Genomic DNA, 19,737 nt, shown 5'->3' with positions numbered 1-19,737 from the left:
AGCCACTGAGTGAAGTGTCAGCACTGAGTGTTGACACTCTTTTATTAAGCGAGGAATTAGGAAATAAGAGCAGTATGCATTGCTACATCAATATCCTCTCTCCCTCCTTAGCAGCATCTGCTTTTTCCTCATCTGCACCATGCCAAGAAGATGAACAGTGAACCTGATATATCAGTTTGGTCCCCTGCATTTATTGCCTTTATTCTTCTTTGGCACTCTCTTTTTCTTCCTGCTGGAATTTTCTATTGCTACAGATGATACTCAGTATTTTTGGAGGAGGCAAAGAGAGAAGGTTTGACCTGAATTTGCTGTCACCTGTGGCTTGAGATGATCTGTGTCTTACTCTGGAAATTGTTATCACCTCTCTTCGCTGAATGTCAGATTGACTCATTTGTGCAACTTTAAGATACATTGAAGATGACAAAGAAAGGTGGATTCTTCCCTCTATCTGCATGCAGGGTAATCCTGATTTTTCAAAATTGGAGATTTTCAGAATACAAGAATGATTGTATGAAAGTGATTAATATTAAAGTGATTAAAGTCATTTGGATATCCTCCACTGGAGCTCTTTCTGCTGCTTAATAGACACATAAGAACTGCAAGACAGTAAGCAGTCTTCAGATTCTGTTGCATATTGCTGAATCAGATAAAATAGTTCAAAATAATTTTCAAAACCTTCTTTCTCTGCTTTTTCTGTATTTTGTGACTTCCAGAAAATTTCATCTGGACAACAAGAAATGTTTGGAATTGCTGAGGGGTAGGCATTCCCAGACCTTCAAAATACAGACAGAGGCAAGAGAAGCTTTCAGTTCTAATAGCATAGGGATGCTTACCTTAGTCAGCACTGAGGATAATTCATGTGACAGTAACTGATTCATCAATAAAAGGCCACTTGGACATTTGCCTCGTGATCAGCATCTGTGACAGAGCAGTTGGAAATGTGGTGTTCAGCAATATCTCCCTGCTCCTCTTCATGAGTGTTGCACTTCAGAGCTGTCCTAGACAATTCCAGAGTCAATGTGGTTGAATCAAAAAATGAGATTAGTGTGAAGGTGGGATGAAAAAGGGAGCACAAACTTATATTTCAGGGAGGTGGGGTGGTCGCTCTTCAGGCTGTAGCTTCAGAGTGAAACTTCCACATGAGAAGAGATGGAATACTCTTATCTGTGCACAGAGTTCATACCAGATACGATATGGAGTGTCTGGTGATGGCATCTGAGCATTAATTTCTTCTTGAAATATAGGGTTTTCTTGGTTAAGAGGCTGTTTCTAGTGTTTCCTGGCACATTGATAGTCAAAACTTAATTCCAGTCAATTCTACGTTTACATTTTTGTGAATTTCTATTGTATAAATAAAACTGAAGATATTTACTTTTTTGCCTTTCCAAAAATAATCAGTGAAAAAAATCTCCCTCAAAACCCCAAAACAAATAAAATATATAAAACTTTTTGGTTTTTTAAGACATTGTACACAAAAAATATCATTTTCAGTGTATCAATGGTTGTTGAGGAGACACAAGATACATTCCTTCCACATAGTACCATTTCATCACCACATACTGGCTACTCCTTGCTTTGTATTATCTCCATTCCATTCTTAGAAATGACAAATTTTTTAGCTAAAGAATTATTGAAAAAAAGTCTTTTTTTTACAAACCTATTTAGCTACAACCTAATCAGAAAATGGTAGGTTTTTCTGGTTAACTGTCAGATTTCTAGCATGCATTTGGAAGGCTTCTTCCTAGTAGTTATATTAAAGTGGTACAAAACCATAAACAATAAAACCCAGTAAAATAGTATGACAGTTAAAACATAGCAGGAAATGTAGGTTCAGATCCTTTTGAATGGGGTTGTAAGCATGCAATATGAGAAATGCATTGTTTGAATAGAAATATCTTTGCAAAAATTGAAGAAGACCAGTTTTTCTAGGAAAATTACTACATACTATAATGATGCAGTAGATTAATATAAATAGTAGAATGCAAATGAATGAGTCAGCTTTTAATTTTTTTTTAATCAGGTATGATAGGGTGAGGTTTTTTGTTCTATAAAATTTCAGAAACTGTATGTGTTTCCCTCCTATTTTTCTCAGCTTGTTAATTTCTTTTTACATAAGGTGAGAAATTCCTTCTTTTATAGACTTGGACTTAAACATCCAAGCATATGGCACTATGCCAACTTTATGACTAACAAAACAAGTGCTACTGTCTGTATTTCTTTCTGATTGTGCTGAATTGAGGCTTATGAAGAAAGTTGACCTTTGTGGTAATAAAGAAGAAAGAGAATTGAGTCACCACAAAGCAGGAAAGAAGAGGCAAAAAACTCCACAGCTGTTAAGTTGAAAAAGAGAAAATACCTGTAACTATTTTGGTTATTCAAGAACAGAACACTTTATTTGTATACTTCTGCGAACCTGTATGAACATAGATTTTTTTCTAAAAACAATCACAAGAAACTTTGATTTTTTTTTTCATTTTAGTTAACACAGTAGCTTTAAAGGTTTGTTTCCGTTCTTGTGAATGTTTATTGTAACTAAATCCTATAAACAGGGTGAAATTCTGGACATATTAAATGTGGACTTCAGTTTTTTTCATGTTGTCAATTAGGTCAGGATTTCATCTACAGTTAACTTAATTATATTAATGTGGGCACTGGGGGAGAGTACTGGAGGGCAAATGTATTTTTGGTTCAATCCTGATAAGGACAAACTGCCTTCAGCTACAGATAGTCCTTGTTTATTTAAATAGCTGCAACATTCATCGGTCTGTTTGGTTACTGATTGAGCTGTGCTTCAATCCAATGAGACCCAAATCCACATGCATCCTTACTTATGCAGTTTGATAATTTCATATTTCCTGTCAGTGTTTGTACTGGTGTGTAGACTCCTCTCCATCACACCAGAGTGCATCATCCATGTCCTTCTGCTTTTCAGGAGCTCACGGTTTCTTGCATGTCAGAGACTTTCCCATGTCACAACTCTGGCTGATATGCACTCTACTAATCTTCTCATCCTGGGCTAAAAAACTACTTCCCCTGTCGCTAACTACCTTCTCTCTTTACATTTTTGTAGTTTAGGACTTGGTTTCCTTCTATAGTCCTTTATAATTCTTTTGTTACTTCAAATCCAGTTAGAGGCAAAAAACTCAAACCTTTCTGTTCCAGGCTTTGACATTTTTATGGTGATCTTGAGGAATAATCTCCAGGTGGGTTGAGTTTAAACCAGCTGAGTTATTGAAGAATCTCTTTCACTGGGTAAAAAGATGGGATCCATCTCAGTTGGCTGCAGCATTTCAACAAAGACAGTTTCATAGATATGAGGGATAAAATTGTAATATTAACCAGAATATTTAGTAGAAGATTATTCTCTAACTTATCATGGCTGTTTGAAGTAATGGTAGACATATCATGGTTTAACATTCATCCAAGGAGTTCCATAATACACAGGTTTCAATGGTTTTGCTGGTAACTACTGCTGTTTGTCTTACCAAACCTCAGTAACTTCTTGAATAACAAATGAGAGAAGTAAGGGTGGAAAATGAGTTTATCACAGCAAATATGGAGAATTTTAGTCTTCAATTTAGCATCTCACCTGCTTAAAAAAAAAGTTGTATCTTAAGCAGCCATTTTGCTTTCTCTAGGGTAATGTCTTCTCTCAAATGTACTCTTCACAATTTACTCTGGAAGTGCCAAAATCTGTTGTTTCTTCTTACATTTAGTTAAGGTTACTAGTGTTTTATTTTAGAAGAACAGTATTAAAAACTTGAAAACCAAAATATTTATCTTTTCTAGCATGGACTAAGGACACAGCCACACAATGGTATACTAGGTGTAAATTTACAAATTTTGTAAAATATTTACAGTACCAAGCTATTCACTTGAGTTCTAAGCTGGCAGGTTTTGTGTTTCTGGTTTCATAACATAAAGTGGTTGAATCAGTTCAGATACCACCATGATGGTAAACATTAATCCTCTAGGATATTGAGGAACCAGCTGTGACAAGTTTGCTTAATGAGGGAAGAAAGAGACCACCTAGCTAACAGTGTAACCTCCACAAACCAGCACTTGCATATATCAATGATGCTAAAACCACCCTGAGGTTGATACTGAAGTCTTGAGAGAAAAGAAATCAATACACACAACTTGAATCCATTAAACAAAGCTCCTCTGAGAAATGTGAACTATAGTACCCTCATTTTGTTCTTCTTTCTGAAATACTAAAGACATCATGAGACTGTGTGAAGAACTTATAAGAAAGGTTTAAAATGGCCGTTTCTCATTTTGTCAAAATCCACTGAAAATGGGGTCACTGACACTAAGACATTTGGGTGTCATTCTTTATATAAATTTAAAAAATATACTGAAAATTGTAAATTTTAATAATAAATAGATAATATAAATAATAAATTTAATAATAAATAGATAAATAAATAATAAATTAGAGCATGAATTTAGCAGCATAGATAAATGTCCTTGCTGCATCTGCATTTCAGGTATTTTGGCATTTTAGAAATGGCCCTGGCACGATCAGGCCACTTGTGTACAGGTTCATGAGCCACTGTAAATCTTTAGGGCCAATTCTAAAGAAGCCCTTCTGGAGAAACCCTGGGCAAATGGATCTTGCTTGTATCCCCCCACAGAGAGGGGATGGGCTGCCTGGGCTGCTGCTCTTACCCACCAGCACCTGGCAGTGCAAGTGGTGGGAGGACAGAGAGAGAGAAGCAGTGGAAGGCAGGGAAGTCTGGCCCTCATGCTGGCTGCTCACCGTGGACGTACCTGCCTTGGAGCCACCTGACACGTTCGCAATGTCTGCACAAGGACCAAGTGCAGTATACAGGGGTTCAGGGGCCTGAACTCCACTTTCTGCTAATGCAGTGTGATGGTTTTGCAGTTTAAATCAGGAAAGGAGAGAGGCAGATGAACAGGAGTCAGCAGAAGGCAGGATACAACTGGTATGACAAGGGCTTTTTTCTGAGATTTTTTAAAAAAAAGTATTTCTCATCCTGTGTGTTCAAGCACACGAGCTGTCAGTAGCATTGCTGGCTATTCCAAAATGACTTGCCAGCCTGTATTGGTGGGTGAAGGATGAAGAGCATGTGCCTGCACAGTGAGTGGCTGTAGCCACATAAAGTCCCAGCTGATAGACAGAACAGATTGGTACACAGATGTACGAGCTGTTGGCTGCCGTGGCACCGCTGCACTTCACTGTTGTGAGCCCCAAGCCTGCTGTACGTAGTTAAGGTGACCTAGCAACTCTGGTTCAGAGTGTGGCTGCCACTTCTGGAGGAGAACTGGAAGGTGACAGCATGAAGTGTGCAGTGCTCAAAAGCTGTCAAGAAGTTGTGGGGGTGAGAGCTGCCCCCATGACACTGTGATCTGCTTTCCACGTTGTGTTTTGACAAGGAGAAGCACTGCTAGGTATGGGTTACAGCTGTATTCATAAGAAAATGTGATACTGTGGCTGCTTTGTAAGAACCCCATTTTTGGTGTAAAGATTACTGTTGGAAGGTTTTTGAAGGCAGGCTGTGTGTGAAGATGTGGGGCACTAGGGTAGAGGCAGGCTCATGGGAAAAGGCATGCTTTTAGCTAAAACTTCTATTCATTCAAAGTTAATGCAATATAATAGTCTCTACACAAGAAAATACTCTGTTTGCTGCTACCTTTCTGCCATGAAACTGTAAGAGTAGATAAAAGCATCTTAAGATAGCAGCGTATTCTTTCATGGCTGGTTATTTGTATCCATCATTATAAGCACTGAAATCCTCAAAGTCACAGGCAATGAAGCATGGTTTATATTTATTACTGTGGCTGTATTATATACCTATTAGTAACACTGAATATGGTCTTTTTCTGATCCCCACAAAATAGACAATTAATTTTATTCTTTTTTTTTTTTTTTAGATTAATAATATATAAAAGACAGAGACTGATATTTCCTAAGAGCATACAGTACTACTCTTTGATATGTTGAAACTGACCTTTTAAATAATACCTGGTTAATATCTGCTTTATCAATTCTTTTAAAGGCAGGAGGAATGTGGTGTTTGGGCCAGTATTTAAGATTCCATATTTTATACTTTGTAGGGGCATTAAGTTGATCAGATCAGTTTATTGAGGTGGAATATTTACATTTTCAGATTAATTCTATCTCCCTTCTTAATGCCAGATATCTGGTGGTCACCATTTATCAACACAGAACAGAGCATAATGGCTGAGGAATTCTGGAAAGAAAAAGAAAAATAGGTTTGAAAATAACAAAGTTCCTAACTTTAAATATGTATACATTTTAAAATAGGGCATTCTTGTAACTGGGTATATGTTTTAATTCTTTATATGAACTCTGGCTAAGCCAGGTTACATTAATTAAATTTTTTTAGTACACTCTAAATACACATTATCACATTTGGAAATGGTTGTGTAAAATATGATATCTTTTCACTCTTCTCTGAAGATTACAGCATGGGGACAGGTAAAGTAGTGCTTATTATGCATTTGCTAAACTTTCATAGTAGCAGTCTCTTTCCTAGTCCAACAAGAAAAAGTTAGGCAAAGAACAAAATTTATATTACCAATGAGCTGCTGAGAAGATTTAGAAGTCATATTAACTTTGAGAGGAAACACTCACTATGGTGTTGTAGACTATATTAATCATTATTAGATGTTCATGAGTAAGGAGTCAGAACTGGGATTTAGTTGGTTTTCCATGAAATATTGGACTTGTAAGGGTGAAAAGCACTAGCAGGAAAGAAAAGGGAGATACAGGTTTGCATTACCTTTTCTCAAGAATTAAAAGAAACTGTCTCTGACTCAGTGGTAACTGTCTGATCATCAGGGTGGTGGTGGAATCTCCGTGAATTTTTCATGTAGTTTTCTTTGATTAAAAAAAAAACCTGAAAATTACTTAAGGGTCCCAATTCCCTTACCTAAATAAGGCATGTGAGATATCCTTTTGTTATTCAGAAACTACAGCTCTTCCAGCAGTGCTTCTCATCCAAGAGTTTTAAGGTATAAACTTGACACAGAATAAAAGAATCCTCTTATGGATAATAATTTATAAAAAAATTTCAGAAATAACTGAAATGGAAAGAAATCAATAGTGAGAAAACTGCAGAGAACATCAGATTCATGACTGCTCTGGAAATGAGCTAAAAAGTGAAATGACAGAGTCTTCTGAGAATCAGAAAGGAAAATCTAAATTTGATACTGATGAAATTACTGTACAGTGTAAGGAACAGCCATTATCTGTTCGACATTCTTTGTTCTATTCCTCCTCAGCTCATGAGGAAAATCTAAGGATGACCATCAGCACATAAGACTCCTGCAACATAAATCAATTTGATGCTAAAATACTCCATTAAGCTCATTGTTAGTAAGAAAATTAATGCACATTGAGGAGAGAAACTCAGCGCCCTACTTATTTGTGTGCACCCCCTAATTATTTATATGCAATGCATAACTGTAAATTAACTATTTGCATTAATAGGATGGAAGATATGGAGTTATTGCTAGGAGTTAAGAATTTCAGTTCAGTGTTTACTGGCAGAGAAATTATATATATATATACACACACACACACACACATACATGCATACATTAAAATATGTAGTGGAATATTTTACAATATTTAAATTTTACTTTGCATTTAACCTATAACCTATATTATACATGAGAAATGTGCAGAGAAAGAAACAGAAAAATACAGAGATACAGACTGGTATCTGCTTAAAGGAAGAGTTAACCAAGTAAACTCATCAGATTTCCAAACATGGTTATATGAGTATAAAGCAGCAACAGTCTTCTGTGAAAATAAAAGTAGACATATAATAAAAACCTATGAGCAATTTCTTTACAAATATGTAGTTTATGAAGTTAAAAATACAGAAGAATATCATCTAAACACCAAAACATCAAGTTCTGCCAGATTATAATTAATGAGTAGATAACCTAGGTCATTAGTGCAAATTTGAGTTCAGAAATATGTCATTTGCCCCAGAATGCAGGATAGAACAATTCTTTCAAAACACAATTTCCAATTTCTTGATAATACAATATCAAAAGACAAGTAAGACCCTCTTTGCTTCTAATTTAGGCTATACCTTCAAGTCGAAATAAGAAAGAAGCAATTTTATGTAGCATGAATATATAGTCTTGATACATTATTTCTTTCTGTTCGGTTATATGCAGCACGAAAATCTGGAGCTGTAATGAAGATCTGAAAAGTAATTTTTATTCCTGCTCTTAGTTAACTCTCTAACAATATAAGTCTTTAGGACAGATCATAATTTTTATTAAAATCAATGCTTCATTATACTATTGTATTAAGGAGAACTGTGGTTTCAATAGTAATTTTTAAATAAATAAGAATTTAGGATATCCAATAAATTAAATAAAAAACATATACTACTTTAAAAAAAAGCGGATATTTTAAATTCTAAAAAGGCAAATACTAACTGCACAGACCCTACATATTTTTGGGATTTTAGGTGGCATCTGTTCAAAGAGCTTACTTTTTAAATGTGTGTTGTAAGTGTTCATCCAAGTACCAGGCAATGAAGTCAGAAACTGAGCATGTAAAAATTTTCTCTTCTTCTGTACAAGTACAAGGCATAAGCCTTTCAAGGTCAAACAATTTTCAACACTATAAGGGCTCTATTCTTTTACACGACATGAGACTAAAATATATTCAGTTTGTGGGAGGGTGGTGGAGTGTGGCTGCTCTTACAGCCTTCTGTGAAATGACTGTTTTCCAACCAAATTTTCATTCTGCAGAGAGGTATTCCAGAAGTGCACAAAGAGGACAAATGTTCAACCATGCATAACTAGTCTTAGCATCCACAAGCGCTAAACTAATCTGATTCTGACCTTGGAATTCAACAATTAAGTATTAAAAAAAAAATAAATAATTCAGCAAACACAAATAGAAAGGTCTTTTCTTTGAGATTAAAAATTCTGATTTTTCATATTTCTTTTGTTCTGTTTTTTTTTTTTTTTTAATGGACTTAGTTTTCCAGTGACAGTGATACTGAGAACTAACACAGAATCAGTGGACAAAAATGCCATGCCGTTATGTACTTGAATCCTCAGAGCTCTGAAACAGTCTTTTTTTGGTGTTTCCCATCAGTAAACTACATTAGCTGTAATAATCTCATAGGTTCACCAGAATATCTGATTAGCCCTTCTGTTTTAATGGAAGTATGAGGGGAACTCAAGAAGAAAATTTCACTGTGTCCTTTCCTATCCTCAATATAATATCCTGTTACCAAACAGGTGTAAAAGAACAAGCCTCAAGTTATTTATGTAAAATATCTCTCTGTAATGGAGCTTGTTTTCTGTGTTTCTAATAATTCTCTGCTTAATATATTCTGTGCAAGCTCTCCTAAGAGAGATACTTTGACTATGCATATTAGAAAAGCTGGAGCACCAAGGAAAGGTAATTGAAGTGGAAACTGTTGGAATAAGTAATGATAAATGAGACGAAATGTTAAGTTTGATTAATAGGGAGACCCAGAATGAGATTGGGTTTGGTGGAACAAAAGGTAAGTGATGTCAAAGTAATATGATGTATTAATGTTGAGTTTTTGTTTGAATTACAAGTGTGAAGGCGAGGCAGGCTGGTAAAAATCAGCTGGAATGAGGATGAAACAGACCTTTAAATGGTTTTACCAAGTTTGGTAGAGTAGTCCCCAAAGAAGGGTAGCAGATTTAAGTAGGATCTGTTACTGAGACTGTGAATAGAGGTAAGAGCAGAGTACATTTACTACATTTGGGAACTCCACAGGAATTAATTCTATTCAGTCTCTCTGCCTTCAGGTGACTGTGAAGACTACTGCTATGTGAAGAATGATAGGAATCAAAACCACAGCGTGTGTAACAGTATTGCCAGGAGCATGACTCTAAATGATACAGGTTAATAAGTGATCCCAAATTTGTTCACGTTTTATGCTCAGATGATTTCCCATAGAAAAGAAAATGTCAGGCAAGACTTGAAAACTCGGAGCACAATCTGGGCTCCTAGGGCACACTTATGATGTTTTGTACTCATTCCTGTATATCTTGATTCTTATCAGAGGCTTCTACATTGTCAGGGTAAGTGAACTAAAAGCAAACTGGAAAGGGGAAAAAAAACCCCACTCATGCATGAAAGTGGCTCATCTCCCATAATACAGGACTAAATAATATAGACTAAGCAGACTGACTTGGGAATATCTTGAAGTAATGAAGATTGGTTTGCTGTGTTGTCTGTTTAACTAGATGGTTTCAACACAAATGCTGAATATCAATAATGAATATTGCATATCTCTAATAGGTTCTGAAACCACTTATGTAATGTACATGTATACATCAATTAGGAACCATATAAGGTAACTCTCATGCCATATGTATCTATAAATATGCGAGTATGATTATTATAGGCTTTTAGGTTGTGAATACTGCATCACAAGAGACCACATTTAAAATAAAAAGTTGATGAACATGTGAATGATGATAATTTTTTTCTTTCATTTGAGAATTTTTCCCCACTGCTTTTCTCTTCTGTTTTTTCTTTGACTTTTTGTGGTTGTTTCCTCCGTGACTCCCTCATATGAGTACTGAATAGTGACAAGAAAATTCTCAGTGCAGCAAAACCAAATTGATACTGCTGTCCCAAATGCTACTACCATTTTTTCTCTTTGCTGTTGTGACAGATTGATTGTCCTATATTTATTCAAGTCCACAATTGGATTATCAGTATTGTAAACCTTTATTATATGGCTTATGCTAAAGTAACACTGCATCTCTGAACTTGTACATTTTATTTTCACAGGAACAGACCTGTAAAGATGTTTATGTGGTGGTCTGCTGTTTTACTTCTTGGATGCATTTTTCTGGGAGCAGACGGGTGGCCAGTCAAGGAAGGATACGACTTTAGGCCCTATCAGCCCCTAGTAAGATTACGGCACAAGGTATGGATTATTCTCTAATAGTTCTTCGATTTCTTCCATGGTCAAGGAATAAATTACACTCCAGCCTTTTATTTTTTGCGTTTATTGGAGTAGTGGAGTGGTTAAGAAATTAACTTTTTCAAAGAGAATGAGATAAGATCTGTTTTAGCTTCAGAAACTAGAGATTGGTTATATCAACAGAAACTCAGAGGGAGAGCTATGAGAGGCATTCTCTTAAAGCAACTGTCAGCATCTTCTTAAGACAATGACCTGTCCCAGTCCTCAGTAAATTTCAGTCCAGGCAGCAAACAGGGAAACTGCCCATCAAAGAAGAATGGTGTCAAAGTAAACTGATGAACAGTTGCAAGAGGTAGATGCTCCTAGTGCTTGCTGAATTTAGCAGTTTTGGACCATGGTATAGTGCAGATGTTTTCTGATTTACATGTACTATTCAACTAGTGCACACCATTAAAATTTTGCCCACCTAATGCTCCTTTGTCATGAATCCAGGACTTCCAAAACAGTTTTCAGGTAGAAAAATCCTGTCCTTCTTCTGGTAGTTAAAAGGGAAACTTCTGTGGTGGTTCTGTAAAGCAAGGAAAAGGGCTGTAATATTCCCATGGACTGTCTAAAGTTAGCATAGATCTGATCAACTTAATTCCTTAAGTATTACAAAAGCCAAATTCAACAAACACAAATAGAGAGACGGTCATGGCAAGGTCGTCATGGGAGCAACATCTGAAGCACCTTAAGAACTACAGTCAGGCCAACAGAGATGATAAAAAATGTCACTCTTATGAATTTTTGTGCTACAAGTAAAAGGTCTGAATTATAGCCAGAAATTCTAAATGTTTAAGGATACTGCTAGTTTTATTTCTCAATACTTCTTGTAAAGTACGAAAAATATTTCTTTTTGGTCCTCATTTTAATGAAAAGACCCAATATTGTGGGATTCTTTCTCAGCATATAAGGAGGATCTGACAACATGAGTTCCCAAACAAGTAAAACACTTGCCTATTAGCTAATTAATGCATGCTATGTAGATTAAATACACAAAGTTTCTTAACAGATGGAAAATAAATTCTTAAAATTATACAATTATGTACCCTCTAGGGAATGTTCTCAGTCAGAATAAGAACTGAATCAGGCCACAGTCAAGGAAATAAAGAACTGTATCAGCACACAGTTTTTATGCTGTTATTCAAAAATTTGTCTCATCACTTTATTTCCATTTGACAGCTGTAAGAAAACTAAAATAAAATAGCACAAGAAAAAGACTTGGAAATCTAGAAGGAAGAGAGAGACTAGTAATGAAACCATGGAACTAATCATATGAGAGAGAAAACATAAAACCATGAAAACTCTGAGAACAATGAAGGACAAAATATGGGGTATTCTGAGGTTAGATGGTCTCTGATCTTAATTAATATATGTGGAACTATTCATATGTTGGCATTTCTTAATTATACTTTAAACATACTGACAACTCTCATATAATTATTGGAATAGACTGTAAAAAACTTTTCAAGTTTAATATTGGGGGAATCACACATAGACATATGCAAAAAACATAAAAATAATTAAAACTTGATACGAAAGATTGTATTGAAAAATATGGTGTGTTTTTTTCTTAGGCAACATGTCTAGATAAAAAATGTTTTAGTATAGTTCAACTTTTGGTATTAGCGACATATGTTTCTACTAAAAAAATCTAGGGGTGTAAAACTTTTCTAAAGTCAATTTTAAAAACCAACTTTGGCACAGATACGCAAAATGTAAATAATATGGTAAAAGAAACATTCTGCTTCAATCACACACTTAATAAATCAAGTGCTTAGATTAAGTTATGCCGATAGAATACTTACTACAAACAGGTGATAATGAATATATGCAGTTATATTTTTTCTTTGATCAGGCAATATGTATGCAAGTTTATGTGTGCAGAGATAAAAAAAAAAAAGATTAATCACTTGCTCTGATAAAGGGGAATTTATCTGACTTGAACAATAGTCCAACTAGAGCAACTTCAAATGTCAACCTGCAGGGAAAAAACAATCCTATTGGTACTTAGGTATTATCTTGAAATAATGATTGTGTTCGTGGTGGAAACAGGTATTTATATCATAAAGTTTGTGTTGTTTTAAAAGGGATTATGAACGATTTTAGCTTCTCATGCATAGAAATTACAAATAGGAATTTAGTCTATATATATGATAATCTGAAAGCATAAGAATAGCATTACTATGGAAAAAACTTTATAAATAGGGAAAAAATATGCATAAGAAAATATTATTTTACTTTGAGCACTGGAACAGATTACCCAGAGAGGTTGAGTCTTCGTCTTTGCAGATATTTAAAAACTGTCTGGACATGGTCCAGGGCAGCCTGTTGTGGGTGACCGTGCTTGAGCAGGGAGATATGACAGGGTGACCTCCAAAGGTCCTAATATTCTTTGAGTCTGTACTTCATTATAATACACCATTAATTATAGTAATGTTCATTATCACAGCTGTTATGATGGTAATGAAGATCAAATTTTTGACTGCATTGTTTATATGTGAAATATTCAAACCCAGGAAGAGATGAGTTCTCTTGAAACAGAACTGAGAAAGATTATTAAAAGCACAAAAATTATTACAAAACAACAAAGTTGTTTTCAGTCCCCTTCCCTTGTTTAACTGCCACAGCTTACATTTATGTGGCTATGCTGAAAAGTGCTAGGCTGTGTCTGAACAGCATGTGAATTTCTTGTTAAGCCAGGTAATCCTTGGTTCTTCATTTGTCAAAACACTGGAAAAGTTTGTAAGGTACTTTCCATTTGGGAGTCTTCTTGCATTGCTGCTGAAGTATTGTGAGCAATTTGTTAATACCTAGGTTCCCACCTGATATTGTTAGGAAGTAGTTTTAGCATCCTAATGAATTTTCCCCTTGTCATTTGCATGCCTCTGACAGAGACCAATGTTTATGCAATATCTTCAGTGAAAGTGTGTGCTCTGAGATTTCCAGGTATAAACAGGCAGGTGGCAGCCAACAGAATGGCAACAGTTGGCTGCCGATTCCCTGTCAGACGCTAAGAAATATGGAATATAGCCTGTACATCCATATGTATGCTCCAGAGCATGCCAACTCTGCGTATCTAACACAGCCCTCCTTGGCAAGCCAGGTGCTTCACATGGTTTAGGAGGGAATTATACTGATGGCAGTGCCTTGTTGTTAATGATCTCATCACAGTTCAGTTCAGTTTTAGTCTCAAGGGACAGTGGGTGAAGATGTAACTTAGTCCTTGTGTTTTGGACTCCTTTTACTTCAGCCCAAAGCTGACCTCTCGAGGTCAGACAATCATGTTCCCAATAGTCAGGGCTAACCCCTCACTGGGAGCCAGCACTGCCCTGACAGCATGGGTGGGGGTGGGCTCTGGGGAGCCTGGGAACAGAGAGAGAGGAGAATCCAGGGAAGTCAGAGTTCAGCCTGAGCCTCAGCCTTGGCCTTGGCCTGCTCAGGATGCTCCAGCAGAAAAGAGCTTCTATTCAGCTGAGCAGGAGCATACGGAGGATACAGCAAAGGGGTGTGCCAGCTTTCACTGGCTCCTGCTGATCTGTTGATTCAAACTTCTTTCCAGCCTTGTCCTGATTTCATCTGGTTTTACCAAAGGGCTAAGGGGAAGTGACTCAGCTGTGCAATCCTCACTCTTGTCTGTGATATTTCTCCAAAATAAAATATTTCTTTTAACTACCTGTAAAAAATCTGTCTCTCTCCCTTTTTCCTCTTTCCTTCCCTTCTTACTGTTGCTATTAGCTGCTAAATCCATCAGCTCAACCCTGTTTCACATTAAATTAGGGCTCAGTACTAGGTCAGTTTAGCAGGGTTTAGGTTACATTAGAATTAGATCCAGTTTAAAAACGTTTAAGCAGCAAAGACTTTGTCTGAATTAAACAAAGCAACAGAAGTACATAAACTTCCGTCCCAGGTTATTAAAAGCAAATTTGAATGCATGAGCACAAACCACAAAAAAAAACTTGTGACTTTTAGGTTTTTGCCCAAAGCTTATAAAATGTTCTCCCTCTACTAAGAGCACTGAAATGCCTGTAAAATATAGGCAGGCTGAGTGCTCAATGATTTTATTGTCATTTAGGATGTTGTGGCCGAGAAAGAAATGTGTGGAAAATAGTATTCCAGATTCAAAAATAGCCTGCGCTTCCCTGTGTTGTCTGGTCTCCAAACAACCTGAGATTTATAGTTCACAGTGTCTATCTGGAAAATCTGTTTACTTGCAGGATCTGAAAAGTCATAAAATTTGATCCTCTAAAATCCTCTGTCCTAGAGAGAGAGAAGGGAAAAAAGTCTATTGAAGATGAGCAGTGAATCCTGAGGACTAAGAGCTTTTCCTGTCATGTCAGTGCTCTAAAGTAACATGAGAGTGTTCTTCCCTGGGAGCTTCCATGAGCACAGAATCTATGTCCTATGAAAATTCCAGGATTAGAAGTTGCAAGACTCATTTTTACTTTTTTTTCTCCTTACTCACTTGTAAGTACAGTCAAGAAGCCTTTGTTTTTTGTTTAAGTTTTATTTTATTTTCCTTTTCTCAGGAAAAGGAGAGGATTCTGCAATCTAATCTGATTTTTCTTGTGGGCAATGGCACTAAAAAAGCATGGGTAAATTTATTTTTTTAACACCATTACAATCACTGTGCATTAATAAGCTAATATCAAAAATTAAATTAAAATTAGACATTTTAGACATTAGACATAAATGTTAAAATTAAACATTTTATTTTTGCTATCTCTCACTACATGCTCAAAGCATTTTTTGTCTTAGGTAAGTTGCATCTAAAATCTCCTTGTAAAATTTCTTCTATAATCTTTCTTCCAACTAGTCAGTCACTGGGGAGTGGAGTGTCAAAATCTGGAATTAAGGCAAGGCTGATGCCTCCTTTCAAGATGCCTGCTGGTACTTACTAGCAATGACTATCTATAAACTGGTAGTCAAATCAAGAGGGTTGGTCAGGGAGCCTTAACTACTGGGCTGTTGTAATGCACAACGTTATAATAGCACTGGGCTAAACCTTTTACTGTATCTGTGTTTTTGCTCTTGTTACTGAACATCACCACTGTGGAAAAGATTAATTTCTACCAAATATTTTTAGGAATTATGAGATTCACTTGTATTATTATCTACCTTTTGATTAACATTGTGGTTTTTTTTTTTTAATTTTGCATGCCAGGTTGCAACAAAGGATAAAATACAACATGGTATAGGAAGGCAATGTAATTATCTTCTCCAGTAGTCAGCTTGGCCTTCTATATTGAATCCTAGGAGGATGCAGTTACCCTCTGTATAGATAATAAATGGTTTTTTACCTTTCTGGTAGTTGAGGTTCAATGCAAAGGCAATCTGCATCACCTACCATTTCAGATTCTGAAATTAGCATGTTTTTCATATTCTATTATGATGGCAAATTGTCATCACAAACTGCAATTGCAGTAATAGCAAAACAAAGCCAGGAGAGATTTTTGTGATATATTACTTGACATGATTTGCACCTGTTTAAATTTGTGCAGTGTGGATTTCTAAGATCATGAAAGAGGCCAAATACTTCAAGTATGTGTTTACGAAATCTGGCTCTTTTCCATAGGTTCCATGTTGTTCTATTCTTCAGATCCTCAAGATTACTCTGTAATTTAATTCCATCTCTTCATTTTTTTTTCTATCAGACAAATACTTTAATTTGTTGGTTTTTTTTCTCAGTCACTTCCCCCATGGATTTAATACCTCTATTTATTACCTAGAAGATGTAGACTTTTATTGTCTATATTAACCTTTATTATCTTTATTTGTTAAAATGAAAGTGATATCCTGTAGCATAGGCAATGCTAATAATGTGAGAAATAATATGCAAAAGTCAATATAAAATTATATTAAGTAATAAATATGGTGTATAACAGTTTTGTTGGTATGCAAACTGAGCTGTACCCCAAATTTTTTAAAAAAAAAAATTAACTAAGTTTGTTAAATCAACTTAGTTTGTGATTTATTTTTCACCTCTTATCTAGTTATCTATTTAAATTCTGTTTTTAAATGAAAATAATTATGTTGTTTAAGCACTGGCTTTTGTGTTGGGTTAGCGTGACCTGGTTTTCCTAGCAGGGGGGCTGCAAGGGTGGCTTCTGTGTGAAACTGCCAGAGGCCTCCTTTGTCCAGCAGCCAATGTCACCTGGTTCCAGGATGGAACTGCTGACCAAGGCTGAGCCAATCAGAAATGGTGCTAAGCCCTGGGATAAGATATTTTAGAAGGAAGGAAAGTTATTGTGCAGGTAGAAGTGCACTAAGCAAAGAGAGGAATGAAAATAAGTGAGCGGAACAGCTCTGCAGACACCAGTGTCTCTGCAGAAGGAGAGGGAGGAGGTGTTCCGAGTGCCCCAGCAGAGATTCTCCTGCAGCCCATGGTGAAGCAGCTGTGCCCCCCATGAGGATGCAGAGATGCACCTGCAGCCTGTGAAGGAGACCCACACCAAAGCAGGTGGATGCCTGAAAGTAGGCTGGCAGGGACCTGCAAACCCATGCAGAGCATGGAGCAGGTTTCCTGGTGGGACTTGTGACCCTGTGGGGAGCCCATGTTGGAGCAGTATGTTCCTGAAGGACTACATCCTGTGGAAGAGTGATCCACATTACAACAGCAGCATTTTGTGGAGAAGTGTTGCAGGAGGGATGGATTCAGTTTGGAGAACTTAATGAAGGACTGTTTCCCAGGGGAGGGACCCCATGCTGGAGCAGGGGAAGGGGAATGGCAGGAGCAATGTGGGATGAGCTGACCAAAACCCTTATTCTCCATCTCCCTGCACTGCTGGGGCAGAAGAGGTAGAACTCAGGAAGGAGGGAGGAATGGGGGAAGGTGTTTTTAAGGTCTTATTTTACTTTGCATAATCCTGCTCCAATTTTGGTAGCAATAAATTCAGGTAATATCTCTAATTCTAGTCTGTTTTGCCTGTGCTAGTATTTGGTGAGTGATCTCTCCCAGTCCTTAACTCATCAACCTTTCATTATATTTTCTCCCTGCAGTCCACTTGTGGAGGGGAGTGATAGAGCAGGTTTGGTGGGCGCTGCCATCCAGCCAGGGTCAACCCACTACTATTTTAAACATCAGTATACAGTGATGTATTCCCAGCTGAGGAAGTGTAACACTGGTGTACAGATATAAAATAAAGAAAGAAAACTCTTCCTTACATTGGGCTTTAGTATAAAATCAAATCACAATATTTGTGCACTATTAGACTCCTTTTAAATTTGCCTCAATTAGATTGGCTAAGTATTGAGTTTTGCATCCTTGTTTCTTTTTAATATCCAAATTTTAAAACATCCTTAATACTTTTATTCCTATACTTTGTGTGGTAGGAAAGAAGTTCAGAATAAATTATCTCCTTTTAGGATTGGGAAAATATATCATTATTATTAACTCTTTCTTCTTCATTGCTTACTTTTTTCTACATATGTTTTCAGTTTTTATTTTGAACTGTGTTAATTTTACTAAGTATGTGATGTGCAGTGGGAGCACAAATTGGTTTTTTTTTTAGGTAAAATCATATTTAATGAAACAGTATAATACCTTTTTCTTTTTTTCTTTTACAGTAGCCCACTGTTCTGATTTTATGTTACCAAGATGTCAGGCTAAACAACCCATCTGTACTTCCTGTGAACCATGGCTTTTTAATCTTGCAGTACAAATATTTATTGTCGTAATATCTAAGCAATTTCTTAGCATTTGTTATCCTGATTGGCTTAAATCTTTTTAATTTGAAATCTTTTCAAGGAGGCATGGTAAGAAGCATTGATCTGTGTTTATGTATATTGGGTTTAGGTGAATTTGATTTGGCTTTCTTTAGCAGCCTTTCCTTTTGAGAATTTTGTAACTGGAAAACTCTGTGACTTCATCCTCATTTTCTATAAAGCAAAATAGCAGTAAAAAAGCCCTCTTACCTTGTGAACTTACTGAAGCAGGCTATGCTTGCCTTAAAATGACTTCAGTTCTGGGTAAGGTGACTGCTAAATCACAGTAGTTATTATGACATGTTATATTTTCTCTTTTATAATTGCTGGTGGGATCATATAAGTAGCATAGCTCAGGGCATTGTATTTTTTCCTGATAACTGATTCCATGGTAAATCATACTAGACAAGAACACTACATCCATCAGAATACTCAAATCCCTTCAACCATGAGCTAAGGGAATGTGATGTCTTTCAAATGTTTTTTTCCATTATGTAGGAAACCCAAACAGCAGCATTAGTAACAACAAAAAAACACCCCAGTATCCTTTCAAAAAAATTAGGCTAAAGGATAGGATACCCATTGAAAACATTAAATGTTTTGGTATCTGTGCTTAGGCCTGACACAAAGAAAATGGAGATCTTAATGATAGCCTAATGAAAAGATGTCTAGTTACATCTTTTTTCTTGTTATGCATTGATACAACAACAGCTAAATAACTATAGTGTTAAGAACATGGAAGCTTAATGCCTAATGCCTAAAAACATTCAAAACAAAGGTCTCCCAAACTATATTAATACAAAAATGTTGTTATTTGACTTCATTAAAATTGCTCACAGAATCTCAGAATGGTTTGACCTTGAATGTATCTTAAAGATCAGCTAGTTGCCACCCCCCTGCCTTCTCTTCTGGGGGCTGAAGAACTCCAAGTCTCTCACTGTGCTCACAGGAGAGGTGCTTCAGTCCTCTGAGCATCTTTGTGGCCCTCCCCTGAACTCACTCCAGCAGGTCCTTGTACATATGCTGGGTATCCCAGAAGTGACCACTGTACTTGAGG

General features: G+C 36.4%; 1 protein-coding gene across 2 annotated transcripts in view; it reads left to right on the top strand.

The window, feature by feature from the left end:
* FSTL5 (follistatin like 5) overlaps positions 1-19,737 on the top strand; it is a 275,638-nt gene that overhangs the window by 12,799 nt on the left and 243,102 nt on the right. For both annotated transcript variants that reach the window (XM_015623545.2, XM_015623546.2), the window contains exon 2: positions 10,802-10,940. In XM_015623545.2, the coding sequence (XP_015479031.1) occupies positions 10,818-10,940 (123 nt within the window). In that variant the 5' untranslated portion in view covers positions 10,802-10,817. The remainder of the gene's footprint in view (positions 1-10,801; positions 10,941-19,737) is intronic.

Source organism: Parus major, chromosome 4 (genome assembly GCF_001522545.3).
Source record: "Parus major isolate Abel chromosome 4, Parus_major1.1, whole genome shotgun sequence".
Taxonomy (NCBI): Eukaryota; Metazoa; Chordata; class Aves; order Passeriformes; family Paridae; genus Parus; species Parus major.
Note: the sequence above shows the minus strand (reverse complement) of the source record. Positions and strands in the feature narration are given on the sequence as shown.